This window comes from Schistocerca piceifrons, chromosome 7 (assembly GCF_021461385.2).
Source record: "Schistocerca piceifrons isolate TAMUIC-IGC-003096 chromosome 7, iqSchPice1.1, whole genome shotgun sequence".
NCBI lineage: Eukaryota > Metazoa > Arthropoda > Insecta > Orthoptera > Acrididae > Schistocerca > Schistocerca piceifrons.
This window is the reverse complement of record NC_060144.1, coordinates 335,274,317-335,292,511: the sequence shown is the minus strand read 5'-3', so window position 1 is coordinate 335,292,511 and position 18,195 is coordinate 335,274,317. Positions and strand designations below refer to the sequence as shown.

Below are 18,195 nucleotides of genomic sequence, written 5' to 3'. Positions count from 1 at the left end.
GTACAGTTGCCCATGCAGCTTCAACACGATACCACAGTTCATCAAGAGTAGTGACTTGCGTATTGTGACGAGCCAGTTGCTCGGCCACCATTGACCAGACGTTCTCAATTGGTGAGAGATCTGGAGAGTGTTGCTGGCCAGGGAAGCAGTCGAACATTTTCTGTATCCAGAAAGGCTCGTACAGCTCCTGCAACATGCGGTCGTGCATTATCCTGCTGAAACGTAGGGTTTCGCAGGGATCGAATGAAGGGTAAAGCCACGGGTCGTAACACATCTGAAATGTAACGTCCACTGTTCAAAGTGACGTCAATGCGAGACGTATAACCAATGGCACCCCATATCATCATGCCGGGTGATACTCCAGTATGGCGATGACGAATACACGCTTCACCGCGATGTCGCCAAACACGGATGCCACCATCATGATGCTGTAAACAGAACCTGGATTCATCCGAAAAATGACGTTTTGCCATTCGTGAAACCCTGGTTCGTCGCTGAGTACACCATCGCAGGCGCTTCTGTCTGAGATGCAGCCATGGTCTCCGAGCTGATAGTCCATGCTGCTGCAAACGTCGTCGAACTGTTCGTGCAGATGGTTGTTGTCTTGCAAACGTCCCCATCTGTTGACTCAGGGATCGAGACGTGGCTGCACGATCCGTTACAGCCATGCGGATAAGATGCCTGTCATCTCGACTGCTAGTGATACGAGTCCGTTGGGATCCAGCACGGCGTTCCGTATTACCCTCCTGAACACACCGATTCCATATTCTGCTAACAGTCATGGGATCTCGACCAACGCGAGCAGCAATGTCGCAATCGCGGTAGGCTACAATCCGACCTTTATCAAAGTCGGAAACGTGATGGTACGCATTTCTCCTCCTTACACGAGGCATCACAACAACGTTTCACCAGGCAACGCCGGTCAACTGCTGTTTGTGTATGACAAATCGGTTGGAAACTTTCCTCATGTCATCACATTGTAGGTGTCGCCACCGGCGCCAACCTTGTGTGAATGCTCTGAAAAGCTAATCATTTGCATATCACAGCATCTTCTTCCTGTCGGTTAAATTTCGCGTCTGTAGCAGGTCATCTTCGTGGTGTAGCAATTTTAATGGCCAGTAGTGTATATACTCAATTAAGTCAAGTTGTCTTGATCGTGATTTGTCGACCTATTGTGGGAGGAAGCCCTTCTTTCGTTAAGTTTATTGCTTTATCTCAGCTTCGTAGGAGGTACCACGTTTTAACGTGGTGTCCAACTAAGGGTATATTGTAGGAAATACTGAGATTCATTCGATGCATCTTATGGAAATGTAATTCATCCACTGAAGGAGTGGATTACAAAACACTTTTCCGACTGATTCTTGAATATTGCTCAAATGTCTGGGGCCCTTACCAGAGTGGATTAACAGAATAGATGGGGAAGATCGAACGAAGACGGTGAAACGTTAATTCTCTCAAATGGTGCTTGCCGACTGCCCACCTGTGCTAAGAGAACGGCCAGTGGTACACGATGTGCCAAGCACCGATCAATTTCGGGGCCCAGTCCTAACCTCCGCTTTGACACCCTAACGAAACCGCCTTGGCCACAGTTCGGCCGTTAGACCAGCAAATACATACAGACTCACTACGGAAAAAAGCCTTACAAAAGAAAAGGAAAGGGTTACTTCCCGCAATCTTTATTCCTGTCCCATATACCAATCAAGTAACACATTACACACACATTACTCTATCGAAAGCAGAAACTCTGCGTATCACATCATTGAATTAATTCAAGTGCTTAATGAAAATGAAACGCCAGGCTGGCTACAGCCGAACGCTTTTCACTTGAAAGGACAATAAACCGTGACAGATGAAGCAAGAAGGACATAAAAAGCAGACTAGCACATTCAAAAACGGCATTCCTGGACAAGAGAAATCTACTATTATCAAATATGTTCCTTAATTTGAGAAGAAATTTCTGAGAATGAATGTTGGGAGCCCAGCATTGTATGGTAGTGAAACAATGGAGTGTAGGAAAACCGAAAAAGAAGAGAACCGAAGCGTTTGAGATGTGGTGCTACAGAAGAATATTGAAAATTAGATGGACTGATAAGGTAATGAATGATGAGGTTCTCCGTAGAATCGGTGAAGAAGTGAACGCATGGAAAACTCTGGCAATGCGAAAGGACGGGATGTTAGGACACGTGTAAAGACATCAGAGAATAGCCACCATGGTACTAGAGGAAGCTGTAGAGGGTAAAGGCTGGAGAGGTAGACAGAGACTGCAATACACACAACGAATATCTGAGGACGCTGGGTGCAATTGCAGCCCTGAGATGGAGAGTTTGGCACAGGAGAGGAATTCGTGGCGGGCCGCATCAACTCAGACAGAACACTGATGACGCAAGAAAAAAGATTCAACACTTAATTCAAACTCCTTACTCGCCGTATAAGGATAATCAATCGCTTAGACAGCTGCTTGGTACCATAAAACAAAGGGAAGAAATTGCATGTGCGGCGTCTACCTCGGAATCTTGTAAATTCTACTTTGTATGTTTTCATACCGTGGCTGTTTGTGTGTTGTGCCTACGTTATCCTGACACTGAACGAAAAAGCACCTGAGAACACCACTTTTCCTTGTACAGCTTTAGAAGGAGATCCGGGCGCGAAAGAAGACTAGCTCTGTCGCTCCAGCAGATAGTACAACAACCTTTTTGTTCGTTAAGGTTGGCAGCGAGCCGATATACAACACCAAAGTCCCGGACTTCCATCTTCAGAACTAGGGACCCAATGTGTGGAAAAGCAAAACGAGGATTGTGAGGAAATGACATCAACGGTTTAAGAGACGCGACGGGATTCGATCCACACCCGGCCACTGTTTTATAAAATGCACTAATACATAACGATTAGGGCTAAATAAACTAGGAAAGAAGTACACGGCATGTATGCTGCATACGTCTCACAAATATTACATGAAAGTATAGTCTCTCGCGTTTCTTGGAGCTGCTCTGGTTGTTTATCGAGATCTGCTGTTCGTGCTGAGTGCTTAAAATGGTAGTGTAAATGTTTCTGTTGCATAGACTCTGGAGATATAATCTATAAATCTTACGTTCTTTTTTTTATTTCAGGGTCTGCTGACTTCTTCGGACTGAATCACTACAGGACGTACTATGCGGCTGCCGGAGAGACAGGATCAGTCCCTTCAAAGAGGCGAGATTCTGGAGCGTACACCACAAGCAGCAACGAGGTTTGTTTACAGGCTGTTCGAGAACCGTTTCACACATAAAATTCGTCCTCACTGGGATCTTTTTATTTGAACAGGTTTCAACCTGCTTTTACCGTGTACGTAATATCTGTGTCTGCAAAATGATAAACTGCGATTTAAGAGCATATTCAGTGGGCTTTAATACAGGGATTGAACAAACGATTTTCCCATAAGTTTCTTTACGTGGTAATGTACGGTTTCCATTTAGGAAACAAACTGTTGCGAAACTTTTCTGCTTACATTCGGTCGGCTTGTATCTGGAAGTTCATGTAGCGGTTATTACTCCTCCTTCGCCCGCCATAAACAGTAAAAGATACACCACACCGAGGACATATCACGGACCGATTATGCAACGTTTTTGAGGGAACTGCCACCAACATCGAAGCGGTGGGAAAATGTTTGTTATGACGCTGACGTACACGTACAAGTGCCTCAAATGCCTTTATCGTTCACGACTTCCACAGCTCTGAAATATTCAATCCAGATCTTTGATTCCGTATTTTCAAACGCTCAGTTTAGGAGCATCTACCATACATAAAACTTTGACCGTAAATGTGTGGGACACCCTGTGTGTTATTTCATATCCTTTCCACTGCACTCCTCTAGACATCAGCCAAAACTGCATTTACTTTATGTCTCGCAACTAATCACAGCGGGATCTTTAATTTCTAATGTCATAGTAAAACGTGATTTATCCGATTAACAGCCAAAAAGTGTGGCAGATCGGATACGTCCGTGTTGCATAACAATAAATCTTCCTTCATTTTCTTGTCCACTTCAGTCACACGGCTGCGGAACTAATTACACCCTAGTCTGCGTCCTATTCTAATCCACTCTACGTTTAAGACGAGGTTAATGCTTTATCTGATCCTTCTCTCTCGGCTTATATCAGATGTTTTCTTTCTGTCCAACGGGGGCCAATATCTGCTCTGCTCATCCGTTTCTATTTATGTTTTCTTACTTTAATCTCGTCTATTTATCTTACCCTATTATCCTCGCTCTTCATCCGATCACCTTCTACTCCATAACGATTCCTTCTGTACTGTTGATACACGATTCGCTTAGAACTTATTAGTCACATTTGACAAGAACGTAATGCGGAAATTTCTTAATACAGTGTTAATAAAATTGACACTTCTCAAACTCCATATAGTCATTACTGTATGTATTGATAATATGATCATTTCCATGGTAATTATTATTAACATAAATTATAATGTACCATACAAATTGTAATGTTGCCCCACTATGGATGTCTGCTTAGATACCAGAGAGGGCCTGAAGCCCTAATCTTGCTAGATGAAATATGAGAGTGGTTTGAAAAGTTCGCGGAACGGAATAGAAAAAAAAGCACTTACATCACTGAAACTTTTTTATTTTTCAATGTAGTCTCCGTGTAGATTAATGCACCTGGTCCAACAATGTTTCCATCTCGAAAATGATTTTCCTCCAGGCCTTCAAAATAGTTGTCAACTCCGGTTATCAATTCTTCGTTTGAGGTGAATCTTCGTCCACCAAGAATAATTTTCAGTTTTGGGAAGAGATGGAAGTCTGGCGGAGCCATACCAGGTGAATAAGGTGGGTGTGGCAACAATTCATACCTTAGTTCGTGTAATTTTGCCATGGCGACGGCACGTGTGTGCGGGCGCGCGTCAAGAGTCGCGGCACCCATCTTGTAGATAATTTTAAATTTCTAATTCTTCAGTTAAATTGTGATATACCCTTTGAGATGACGTCTGGAAAGCGTGAGCAATTTCAAGCACTTTCAATCGGCGATTCTCCATGACCAGTTTGTGCACTTTTGTAATGAGTTCTGGAGTAGTGGTACATCTTGGCCGACCACTGCGCGGATCATCATCTAAGCTCTCCCGACCAAATTTAAATTCATTTGTCCACTTGGCAACATTTGAATATGAAGGAGCAGAGTCCCCCCAGAGTATTCTGGAAATTCATATGAATGTCCTTTGCTTTCATACCTTTCTTTACGAAGTACGTAATCACTGCTCGAATCTCGATTTTTTCCGTCTTCGCAAATCACTACGCGGGAAGAACAACAGAGCCACGTCACCGCTACAGCTCTCTTCCAGGAGCAATGATATGGCACGTGTTTACAGGCAACAGTCCAATGAAAATCACGCGAACAACTCGTTGCGCTAGCGCTGACCTCTGGTGGTGATTCAGAGAACTTTTCAAACCACCCTCGTAAATGCATGAAGATAAATAAATAAACAGTTACTTGTGATGCAAAAAGAGACAGCCACAGTTGCAACTAAAATGGATGTTTATTTAGTTGGTGACCAGCTTCGAACTACACCTACTCTCAAGCCAACAAATGTTTGCCAAGTAAAATGTCCATCAAAACAGCAGTAAACAAAGTGCGTACATATAAGTATGGTCTCACTTAACGTTCGGTAAATAACTTTAGTTGGGACCATATTCATATGTACGCACTTTGTTTATGGCTGCTTTGATGAACATTTTACTTTGCAAACATTGGTTGGTTTGAAAATGGACATAGCCCAGAACTGGTCACCGACTAAATAAACATCCGAGCCCGCAGCTCGTGGTCGTGCGGTAGCGTTCTCGCTACCCGCGCCCGGGTTCCCGGGTTCGATTCCCGGCGGAGTCAGGGATTTTCTCTGCCTCGTGATGGCTGGGTGTTGTGTGATGTCCTTAGGTTAGTTAGGTTTAAGTAGTTCTAAGTTCTAGGGGACTGATGACCTTAGAAGTTAAGTCCCATAGTGCTCAGAGCCATTTGAACCATTTTAAACATCCGATTTAGTTGCAACACTGGCGGTCTCATGCATACATACATACATTAATGCTTGTTCCATAGATTATGAATACGACATTTCGTAATGATGTGGAACGAGGCACTTTAACAAACGTTTTCTTTACACAAATTAATTAATTTTCTTACAGTTACTACTTCCTATCTTAGAAATCATCTATTGAGTAGAAGGAGTTGTCATTCAGAAATTCTTTTAATTTGCTTTTAAATGTTGGCTGGCTATCTGCCAGACTTTTAATACTATTTGGCAAATGATCAAAGATTTTTGTGGAAGCATAATTCACCCCTTTCTGTGCCAGAGTGAGATTTAATCCAGAATAGTGAAGATCATCCTTTCTTTTATTGTTGTAGCTATGCACTTCGCTCTTATTTTTGAATTGGGATGGATTATTAATGTCAAATTCATAAGTGAATATATGTATTGCGAAGGTACTGTGAATATTCCGAGTTCCTTAAATAAATGTCTGCAAGGGGACATTGGTTGGACTCCAGCTATAATTCAGACTAAACGCTTTTGTGCAACGAATACTTTTTCTCTTAGTGACGAATTGCCCCAAAAATATGATGCCTTATGAAAGCAGTGAATGAAAATAGGCATAGTAGGCTAATTTACTGATATGTTTATCACCAAAGTTTGCAAAACCCCAAATATCATAAGCAGTTGAACCTAACCGTTTCAGCAGATCATCGATGTGTTTCTTCCAATTCAATTTCTCATCAATGTACACACCCAGAAATTTTGAGTATTTTGCGTTAGCAACAGACTTCTGTTAGTAGTCTATATTTATCAATTGTGTTATGCCATTTACTATACAGAATTGTATAAACTGTGTTTTCTGAAAATTTAGTGAGAGTTCATTTGAAGAGAACCACTTAATAATTTTCTGAAAGACATTATTTACAATTCCCTCAGCTGATTCTTGCTTGTTGGGTGTGATTACTATACTTGTATCATCAGCAAAAAAAAAAAAAAACTTTGCATCTTCAAACATATAGAGTGGCAAGTCGTTAATATATATTAAGAACAATAAGGGACCAAAGACTGAACCTTGTAGGACACCGTTCTTGATACCTCCCCAGTTAGAGGACTCTGGTGGTTTTTGCAGACTATCTGTACTGTAAATTTCAACCTTCTGCATTCTTCCAGTTAAGTATGAATTAAACTATTTGTGCATTGTCCCACTGGTTTTTGCACCACAATCTAAAAATGAGTTGCTTTCCCACTATACCCAGCAAGCTGGAGCTATGCAAATAATTAATTGAACTGTCAGGATACATTCAAGGAAGAATGTTTCATCTGCCACAACTGGACTTCAAACCATGCTGCGAACGGTGAGTGGTGACGCAGGTAGTGCTGAGCCTGATATAGTGCAAGACGTTCCAGTAGCGCAGCGATTTTCGTGCAATGATGTATCATGACTACAAAAATAAATTAAATGCAGAAAAATGCTACTATTCTCTGATAAGTATGTTTGGTGAGCCGGTCCCTTCTTGGGCCACTGCTGGAAATTGTTTTCCAGAATTATCAGAGACTCCAGAGTTTCTTGATGACAAACTTATTGCTGGTTGCCCAGAGACGTCAGTGACCCAAGGAAACATTAATGCTCTGAGAAAATGTTTGAATATGATCCTTGTTGTTATATTGAAGGGACCCTAAATATTGGATCTACTGCGACACAGACTATTGTTCACTATCATTTAGGCTTAACCAAGAGACGTGACCGTTGGGTGCCACATTCCCCGACAAAAGTCCAAAACCACACGGAATGGATTGGTGTCGTCATATGCTTGAAAAATTCGACTAAGAGCGGTCGAAAGACACAATATTGTCATAGGTGACGAAACATGGAGATATCTTTATGGCCACGATACAGCGCTCTTCAGTATGTGCTTTCGAAGTGAAGAACTCCCCAATGAAACTTCGGAGAAGTAGGAGCTCTGGAAAGAAGACGGTGGCGACTTTCTTCACCAAGAAAGGTCATCTTGGACGTGTATCCTTGGACACACGTGGCACAGTCAATGCTGAGTGGTATGTGACTGAAAGTCTGCCGGAAGTCTTCGGCACATAGAGGTCGCAGAATCCAGAGACGAAGAGCGGGCACCTTCTTCTGCATCACGACAATGCTTCCGTACTCACGAATGCCATATCTATGAACTTCCTGGAGCAGGAAAAAATGCATTTGTTACCGTACCTACCCTATTCACCTGACCTGCCCCCCTGCGACTTCTTCCTGTCCCAAAAGACGAAGAACAAAATCGTGGGCAATATTGTTCATCCGATGAAGAGGCTGTCGCGACCACAACAATGCTCTAAGTGACTTTCCTAGAGAAGCTTGTCTGAGGCGTGTTCGAAGAGATTTCGAAGGATGGAAAGACGAGTAAGTGCTCGTGGAAAATGTTTTGAAAAGTTATAATACCTATATTGTAAATGAATTCTCAATTTCTGCTAAAACATTTGTCATAACCCTCGTATAGAAAGTGAAAAAAATTCCGGTGAGCTAGACATGTAAAACAGGCACACGCCAGAAATCGACACCAGCACAAATCGATTGTTCAAGCCACAAACAGCTAGCCTTGGTTCCCGAGAAAGAATTGTTTTGACAGAAATATTTGAGGAGATAATGGTGGACCGAGTGGCGCAAGGCTCCTTAATAAGCACCGGTCAACATGTCGCTGAAGTTATTACTTCGAAGAATACTGTATGAAGAGTACTGCTGTGGTAACAGTAACTCCCTCACTATGAACTATGTGCGCGAGGATTGGGGTTAAATGATTTTGAATGTACGTAGTTTATCCAGTGCATTACTGCATTACCGAACTACCTATGTTGTATTGTTCACGTATGAGGCCCTTCTTAACCGCCATGGTGTTTTGGACTATGCCAACAGGCATGTTAGGAGTGGTCGGCACTGAACACCAGCAACGTGAGCTGGAATAGTACATCAACTACAGTCTGTTAACTGTAGATTGGTTGCTCTGCTCCACAGACCTGATGGAAGACCTCAGCCTGTAGTTGTTCGTTTTTGATTGCAGCTATGTTACCTAGCTGAGGGTACGAGGCTACCATTGTTGTCTGCTGTGTTCCTGTTTTGTACTTCACTGTTCTCAGAGATTTTCCTTCTACAATACAACTGTTGCGGTTAGGATCCCTAAGACAGTTTTAGTTACAATTGCAAACAACTTGTTACTGATCTTTACACCCGTGCGTGACTTCTGCTTTCGTGGAGGCATGAAGCTCGGTTAAGGTGCCTGCACTGTGGGAGGCAGGCGGAGTGCTTGAATCCTCACCCCGCTGCGGTCGATCTATAGGCCCGACTAGCTTCCTCCGCTCCCCGCAACCCCTTCTGGCAATCGGCCAACTTGCATTATCACTCCGCATTACGATTTTAGCAAATAGTCACGTCTGGAGTGATGGAAATCATTACGTTGTGCACGACTTGCGTGCGAGGTCGCAAGTTCAGTCTTTAGCGAGGTTTACTTGAAAGTGTGTGCTAACAGTCATGACAGGATAAACATTAGTTGGCAATGACTCATCATGTGCATCAGGAGGGCGACAGAAAACGAGTGTTCAGAAGGTGAAGAGATCAACCTTCTATGGGATGCATGTGTTACACTTCACAAAAATGGACATCGATGACATTCAAGAAGTCTTCAAAACAAACCGTTAACTTGCGCCACGAACACCGAATGATAAATGGCGGGCCACAGTGATCACAGAGGTTCACACCAGTAAGATCGAAGGCGAACTCCTTAGGGGTCACAAATCTTGCAGGACGTTCAGCTAGGTATCCACTCTTAAAGAATGCATATGGAAACATATTAGTCTAACGGGATGTTGAGAAGTGATGGAATGTGAGCCGGCCGCGGTGGTCTCGCGGTTAAGGCGCTCAGTCCGGAACCGCGCGACTGCTACGGTTGCAGGTTCGAATCCTGCCTCGGGCATGGATGTGTGTGATGTCCTTAGGTTAGCTAGGTTTAAGTAGTTCTAAGTTCTAGGGGACTGATGACCACAGAAGTTAAGTCCCATAGTGCTCAGAGCCATTTGAACCATTTTTGATGGAATGTGATGGCATGCAACCGAATGCCAAACAGTCTGTCGTGGAACTTATCTTGAAACTGGCTATCCTTTAAGGTGTAGTTGCAGATAGTGTGATAATATGTTTTGTAGGCAAGGAAGAAAACCATCCAGAGGCTGAATTTATCCAGTGGTTCCAGGTGGTATGAACTTCAGTGTCACACAGTTTTCGGGAGTGACAGTTTTCTCTAAAGGAGTAACATTTTTATACGCCAACCAGGAATGAAGCAAAAGCAAGTTATTTTGACCCGCCATTGGCCAAAAGCAGTGCTCACACCACAAGTGTAGTTCTCTTCTGCCCATTTTCCCACTCTCGCTTTCTCTGGCGTGAGTATTCCCTACCGCCCTTGCAAGATCACCACACGAGAAAGAATCGTAGGGGGCAGTGCCCTTCCAACTTCTCGCAGCGGAATAAATAACTTTCCAGGCAATTTACCATCCAGATTAACAGTCGGCATAGTTCTATATGAATGCGTTAAGGCACTGATGTTAGTTTATCTTAGTACAACTCTCTTGGTACCTATGATTTCCAGGGTTCCTTTCGTACGCATTCCCGCTTAAATCCCGATTGCTCAGAGTTGAAATCAAATTCCTTACTGGACGATCGGATTAGTTTGTTTATCTCGTCTAAAAATTTTCGGGCCGATTCTGAAGTTTGCTGCGCATCGTCAACTTGACGCTTTGTTTGGAATTTCGTTCTCTTACGTCTTCCAATTCTGTAGCACTGTTAGAAGTTACGCAACCATCCACTGCTTCACTTGAAATCATTGTAATCCATGTCGCGTGAAATTTGATGTGCCTAACAAATAAAAGAAAGATTCAAGAGTGGAATTAAAATTCAAGGCGAAAGGAAATCAATAATAAGATTCGTTGATGACTTTGCTATCCCCAGTGAAAGTGAAGAAGAATTACAGGATCTGCAGAATGAAATGAACAGTCTAATAAGTACAGAATGTGGATTGAGAGAAAAACCAAGATAGATGAAAGTAATGAGAAGTGGTAGGAACGAGAAACTTAACATCAGGATTGGTGATCACGAAGTAGATGAAGTTAAGGAATTCTGCTACCTAGGCAGCAAAATAGCCCATACGGACGGAGCAAGGATGACTTAAAAAGCAGACTAGACTGGTAAAAAGAGCATTCCTGGCCAAGAGAAGACTACTAGTGTCAAATATAGGACTTAAATTCTGAAAATGTATGTTTGGAGCACAGCATCGTATGGTAGTGAAACATGGATTGCGGAAAAACCATAAAAGAAGAGAATCGAAGCATTTGAGACGTGTTGCAACAGAAAAATGTTGAAAATTAGGTGGACCGTTAAGGTAAGGAATAACGAGGTTCGCCAGAGAATCGGTAGGGAAGGAACAAAAAGGATTTGTGGAAAACACTGACAAGAAGAAGGGACAGGATGCTAGGACATCTGTTAAGACATCACGGGATAACTTTCATGGTACTAGAAGAAGCTATAGACGATAAAAACTGTAGAGGAAAGCAGAGATTGGAATATATCCAGCAAATAATGGTGGACACAGGACGCAACTGCTATTCTGGGATGAAGAGGGTGGCACAGGAGAGGAAATAGGTGCTCCTCCTTCTCTCTTTAACATCCGTATTTCTTATTATGCACTACACGGTCATACCGCTGTGGACTTATTAGAAATCATAATTGTTTTTTTTACTATGCTGCAGATGATCATCCTGGTACATAATTTGTGGCTCCCAGTCCGACATGGATGACGAACTACATGAGTCGACACCTGTTACACTGTAACTTTCACTTGTTAAACACATATCGTTATCATTTACTCCTCAATACACTGTCCGCACAGTAGATATACTAATATATCATTTGCCATTTCTTTCTCATTGCGATATTCTTTGGGTTCCTTTCCGACGAAATATCAACTTCGGTAACTGTTGTTGTAGATGTAATGCCCTGCTTTGTGTCAAAAGCACTAGTACTGTAGCACTGTCGTGGGTTACTCGTCGACTAAGCAGCTCAACTACTCTCTGTAGCCTCTTCTGTTCTCACACACATTGGATACCTCCAAGTGCGCCCCTGTTGCCATCAGTAGCCGATATCGTGGTTGCGTGGTAGACAATACGACGGGCGTCAAACGCCGTAAACATCATTGGTCTTTCGCGACCTCGCACTGATTGGGTTCTTTGACAGATCACCAGCAACAATTATCTAACAAGTCGTGAATTGGAATATTACAACATCACGGTCCGGTGTGGGCTTTAACTGTCGTATGACTCCGAAACTTGGTAGATATTCTAATGCGTTAATGCGGAACCGATTTACGTTGGAAAAAATTACTTCCAGTTTTGGCCATCAGGTGAAAATATGGCTCTGTGAATGCAAGAAAGACTTACAGGAGTGTTTCCATAAGTAATGGATGAGGAATGGCACGTGGGCAGAAAAGGTCAAACAAGTGAGAAAGGCATAATGTTGATATTATTAACTGTCAGTTACATAATTTGTTCAGTATGAACACCGGAGGCCTCGACGAGATGTTGCGTTTGTAAAACGACGTGATGAACAGTTGCTTACAACATTTCCGGTGGAGTCTGAGCAACTTGTTTCTGTATACTGGCCTTTAAATCAGGTAGAGACGGAACGAGTCCCTGGTAAACGCGTTCTGTTTGATATTCCCAGAGCCAAAAGTCACATGGATTCAGATCAGTTGTTCTTGCAGGCCACACATCTGGGAAACCTCTGGAGATAATACGTTCGTGGAAGATGTACTAAGCAGATCTTTCTGGACGAGCGACATGAAGTGGCGCCCCATCTTGCATGAAAACAGTGGTTTTCACACAGCTGCGCTTTTCCAAAGCAGGAATCACATGCCGTACAAGGTCTCGATAACGTGCAGACATAACGGTATACCTGACAGGCCATCTGCACGCATTCTGTTCGAAGACGAACGGACCGAAAATAAAGGTGCTTGTGAATTCACACCACACAGTCACATACGGCGAGTACAATGACTCTTCAAGCACAACATGTGGTTTAGCAGTACCACAAATTCGGCAGTTCTGCGTATTCACTGCACCCTGTAGTGTAAAGTGTGTCTCATCACTCCACTGAATATTGCCGGCCATATCTCATAACTTTGGTCCATACCAGAAACCGCAGAGCAAATTCAGAATATTGCTTCGGATTCGTACTGTTGATTATGGGATGGACAATTCTCGTGGCACTGCACGAGCATTAGCAGTACCTGGAGCAAGTGCTGCGTGGTCAGTTACAGCAACAGCGATCTCGTCAATAACTTCCATTAGGATAGCACTCCTTCCTTTTCCAGATGCCACACCAAGCTCACCTGTGTTTTCAGATTTCATTGTCATCTTCTTTAAACCATTTAATGACTTCGATCCCCTCAATGCAACACTGAAATTGCTGCCGTTTGCATAAAACAGCGGACGTCTCTCTTCGCGATACCTATGTTATTCACTCACGTTATGGCTTGTGAAATGGCAGCGTGGATGTCATACTGTCGTACAAACAGTGTACAGCACTAGATTTGCACCTGGTGGCCGCACTTGAAACTAATTTGTTTTCTAGTGTAAATCAGTTCCGCATTAACGCATTGGCATATGTACTGAGTTTTGCTGCCATACGATGATTACAGGCCACAAAGGACCTCCATGAATAGCTGCACTTGAGTTACAGCCATCCCGGTATTAACTTGTTGTATACTAATTTTTATTTTAGAGATAATTGCAGAAGATGATTACAGTCACTCCCAGTTTATACCATGAATTGCACAATGGGAAAGAACAAAAAGTTAACAAGAAAATTTAAAAAGTTTTAAGATGTTTGCCACTTGTAATTGTGACAGAAAGCAAAAATCAAAATGTATGCAACTTACATACGCTCATAACCTGCTGACTATGTCTTATGGGTATAAGGCTGTGAAAGACAGTGTAAAAATTCACAATAAACAGTCAGCCCAAAAAGTTTCGAGACTGGATTAATAAAAAAATAGAGAAAAGTTAAGATGGTGGTTAAAAAAAAATGCTTCAGTTGTTCTACATCGTCTCCCTCCACTTGAGTACAATGCACAGAATGTTCATACAACCATGTAAAACCGTCAGAAAAGTCCTTCTTTGGGATGTTGTTCACCTCGTACGTCACAATCAGACCTTCTTCGGTCTTGGCGAACTACCAGAGACTCGTTCTGGAATCTGTCGTCGTGTGGGAGATTCGTATTCATAACACAAAACCTTGTCGCTCGTGATGATTTTTACCAGAACAGAGTTCTCGACATTTTTTATTTCAGTCGAGCAGCGGAAGGCGCCCATACGTCACTGTCTTTGTTCTGCAAGGTCTGTAGGACAAATTTCCCACACACATTTCTCTTCTTCTAAACAGTGACCCTTTGCGATTTGTGACACAGCAACATTGTCACATTACACTAATTAAACCGAGCAAGGTGGCGCAGTGGTCAGCACACTGAACTCGCATTCGGGAGGACGACGGTTCAAACCCGCTTGCGGCCATCCTGACTTAGGTTTCCCGTGATTTCCTTAAATCGCTTCAGGAAAATGCCGGAATGGTCCCTTTGAAAGGGCACGTCCGATATTCTTCTCCATCCTTCCCTAATCCGATGGGACCGACGGCCGCGCTGCTTGGTCCCCTCCCTCAAATCAACCAACCAGACATCCTCTAATTTAACACTGCCTGCTCAGAACTGATTGGTCGGATGAACATTTGTTGTTTATAGCTGTTAGTTCAAATGGTTCAAATGGCTCTGAGCACTATGGGACTTAACTTCTGAGGTCATCAGTCCCTTAGAACTTAGAACTACTCAAACCTAACTTAACCTAAGGACATCACTGATATCCATGCCCGAGGCAGGATTCGAACCTGCGACCGTAGCGGCCGCGCGGTCCCAGACTGCAGCGCCTAGAACCGCTCGGCCACCGCGGCCGGCAGCTGTTAGTTCAACTTGCCATTGTAGTTACTGCGCTAACGTCGTGTACACGTCCGGAAAAATCACCTTGGAAAGTTTTGGACGGATGGTGTATGTTGGCCTTTCATTTGATTCACCTTATGAAATACGAAGAAGTTGCGTCTCTTTACTAATGTGGCGAAATATAATAACTAACAGATTAAAACAGCAATAAGCCCCACATATTTATTGAAGGTGTGCTATCACCGGTTCCGAATTTCTAAAACTGAAGTTCAGACGGTTTTCACATACTTAAATGCTGAAGCTTAGCATCGACGACTATTCATGGTGTGCTGTCGTGGAAAAAAGTTTTTATACCATTGAACGATGCAAGTGTCAATTGTGAAAATCGCAGCCTATTTAAGGGATGTTGTGGCATTCATCTAAACTAAAGATAATCAGTCCCATCACACTTTATAAACTGTATGGAGGTCAGAAGGTGCCTATTAAAGTCCGCAAGTGCGGTAGATTTTAAAGAAGCAACATCACTGTATGCTTAGCACCATTATACAGATCTTCACTTGCGATTATTTTTGTCGTTCAAGAGCTTTATCCGTGTCACACCAGTCATGTCTCTAACAAAGTGCTGTACGAGGCTCCAACAAAGCATGAGAAAGCCGTTTGAAGATAGATTATAGGATATCTGTAGAGACTATAGACGGTATACGGTCGTCATATGAAAGGTATCTATATAGATTATGAGGAATATCTATAAAAATCATGAATTGTATCTATTAAAATTCCGCAAACAATAAATGATTTTAATTTACCACACGGAGGCTAAGGCTCTCTCATCAAATGAGAGTGTGCATTTTATTCTCAGTCAGGCAATCGATCTTTCACAGACATAATGTTCCCAGGGAATGTACGTTATAAAATCGAAATTTCACTTAACAAGCAATTGGATGAATTGTGTAAGGGACAAACGCTGTAGAACGTATCTTATGAAACAGCGATTGAGATATGTGAGATAAAACATTAATAGTGAAATTTAACTAAAACTAGATTTAATATTTATTTTACGTAATCAAATTAGGAAAGCGCCACACATTTATATAAAAACATAACAGTGGTTGGTACTGTTTTAAATAACCACGTGAGTTCAACAAATAATCAGATACATTGCCTGATGTGCTTGTAAATCATTACCGTCTCTTAAAATAGGAATCACACATGCACTTCAGATTCATAGTAACACCACACAGTACATAGAAAAGGAAGTAAAAGAACTACAAAATGCACCACAAACACATACAGTCGACAAAAGGTTTGCTCCACCGGCCTAACGAAAAGTACGGGAGACTCATGCCCTGGAATTGAATGAAAATTACGACCCGAAATGCAGATCAGGTCCGGAATGGCTGTAAAACACGACACACATGTGACGTCAATGTAATTTAAGCCCTACAAGTGTAGAATAAGAACGGAAAACCGACGACCTGAAATCTCGTTCGTTTTTCAAACACATGGCCATAGCCACAGAAAGTCAGACCAAGAAAAAATATAAAAATTGCGAAAAGGAAGTTATCCGTCGGAGGAAGTGCCCATATTAGTAAATTATTACGGAATAACTGCATGATGAAACAGATTCCGAGAACTGAAGGTTCTCCAAAACGACGAAAACACTGGACTGAGCAAACAAAGCACATGCACTAACGGACGGAAATAATAGAATACCGACGAAAGAAACGAAACAGAAGAAGAAACAATATATGAAACACAAACATACGCACATTCACTCTGTGAAACACGAATTCTAATTGAGACGAAACAGAGTGCGCATGCCACGCTCCCAAGGTTGAAAAAAGTAACTACTAGTAAAACCGAACAGTTACAAAAAACCCAACCAGTTTCCATTCCGAATGGAATTTTCTGCATGATTATAAAGGTCTGAAGCTAGAAAATGATTAAAACTTCGACTAGACTGAAATTTACACAGGCTCAGTTATGACAATCAGTACTGTAAACGAACTGCCAGAAGCAACATCTCTCTTCAAAATCCCAAGACTGAGTGTCCGGTACTCTGACCTAATCGGGATTCCCACACACATGTAGCGCAAGTTGGCAGAGAACACCCTTACCGCATCTTGCCTACTTAAGGAAACTAGCACTTCGACATTAGGGAACAAAACCTCTTCGTCACTCCCCAACTTTACACCTAAGTTGGCTAAACTGCTACAGTAGCAGACAGGAAGTTTACCTGCCACCAGACAGTATTAGGGCTTGGTAACACTGCTGGTATCCAGTACTGAAGTATTGTCATCTGCAACAATTCTATACGTACATAGTGTCACTCTTATTCCCGCATCAGTCTTTGTGTTGTAGCAGACAGTGAAACATGGCAGCTCCGTTCTCGATCTGCACCAAGGAGGGCAGTGATTCGCATTTCGTATCGCGAAGGTGTTAAAGTTGTGGAAATTATTCGTCGAATGAAAGCGCGGTGTAGTAATAGCTCTTTATTGCAGCAATATATCCATGTGAGGAGGAAAGATCGGGCAGGCCATCGACATCAGTAACTGAGGACAAATTGGAATTCGTTGAGGATATGGTGATAGAAAACAGACAAATTATAGTGGACATTTTCGGAAAATGTGTGCAAGATAGGTACCTAAAGAATTCTCAGCGCAGCATAAGGCATAAAGGCAGGACATCTTTCGTAAACATTTGGCCCATTATCGTCACGAGGGAGATTGGTTTTTACAGCAAATCATTACTGTAGACGAAACTTGGGGGCATCATCACAAACCGGAAAGTAAGGCAGCGAGCATGGTTTGAAAACACACATCATCACTAGAAGTTAATAAATTTAAACGTCAACCATCAGCTGGTAAGATTATGCTAACAGTATTCTGGGACATGGAATGTGTGATAGCCGTTCATTTCACCCCATGAGGCGAGACTGTGAACTGTGAGAACTATTGTGATGTGTTGCGAACTAAACTGAAACCTGCAATCAGTTCCGAACGTCGCGGAAAACTGTGAAAAGATATCATTCTGCAGCAAGACAATGCTCGGAATCTGCCAAACGGACTGCCGAAACAATGAAGGAGTTGGGATTCGAATTTCTGGAACACCCACCACACGATCCAGTCCTGACTCCAAGCGATTTCCATATGTTTGGACCGTT

The 18,195-nt window shown here is 42.6% G+C and overlaps 1 protein-coding gene across 1 annotated transcript in view; it reads left to right on the top strand.

The window, feature by feature from the left end:
- LOC124805685 (myrosinase 1-like) overlaps positions 1–18,195 on the top strand; it is a 71,947-nt gene that overhangs the window by 42,547 nt on the left and 11,205 nt on the right. Inside the window, exon 8 of the mRNA XM_047266254.1 lies at positions 3,108–3,226. Coding sequence (XP_047122210.1) covers positions 3,108–3,226 — 119 coding nt within the window. The remainder of the gene's footprint in view (positions 1–3,107; positions 3,227–18,195) is intronic.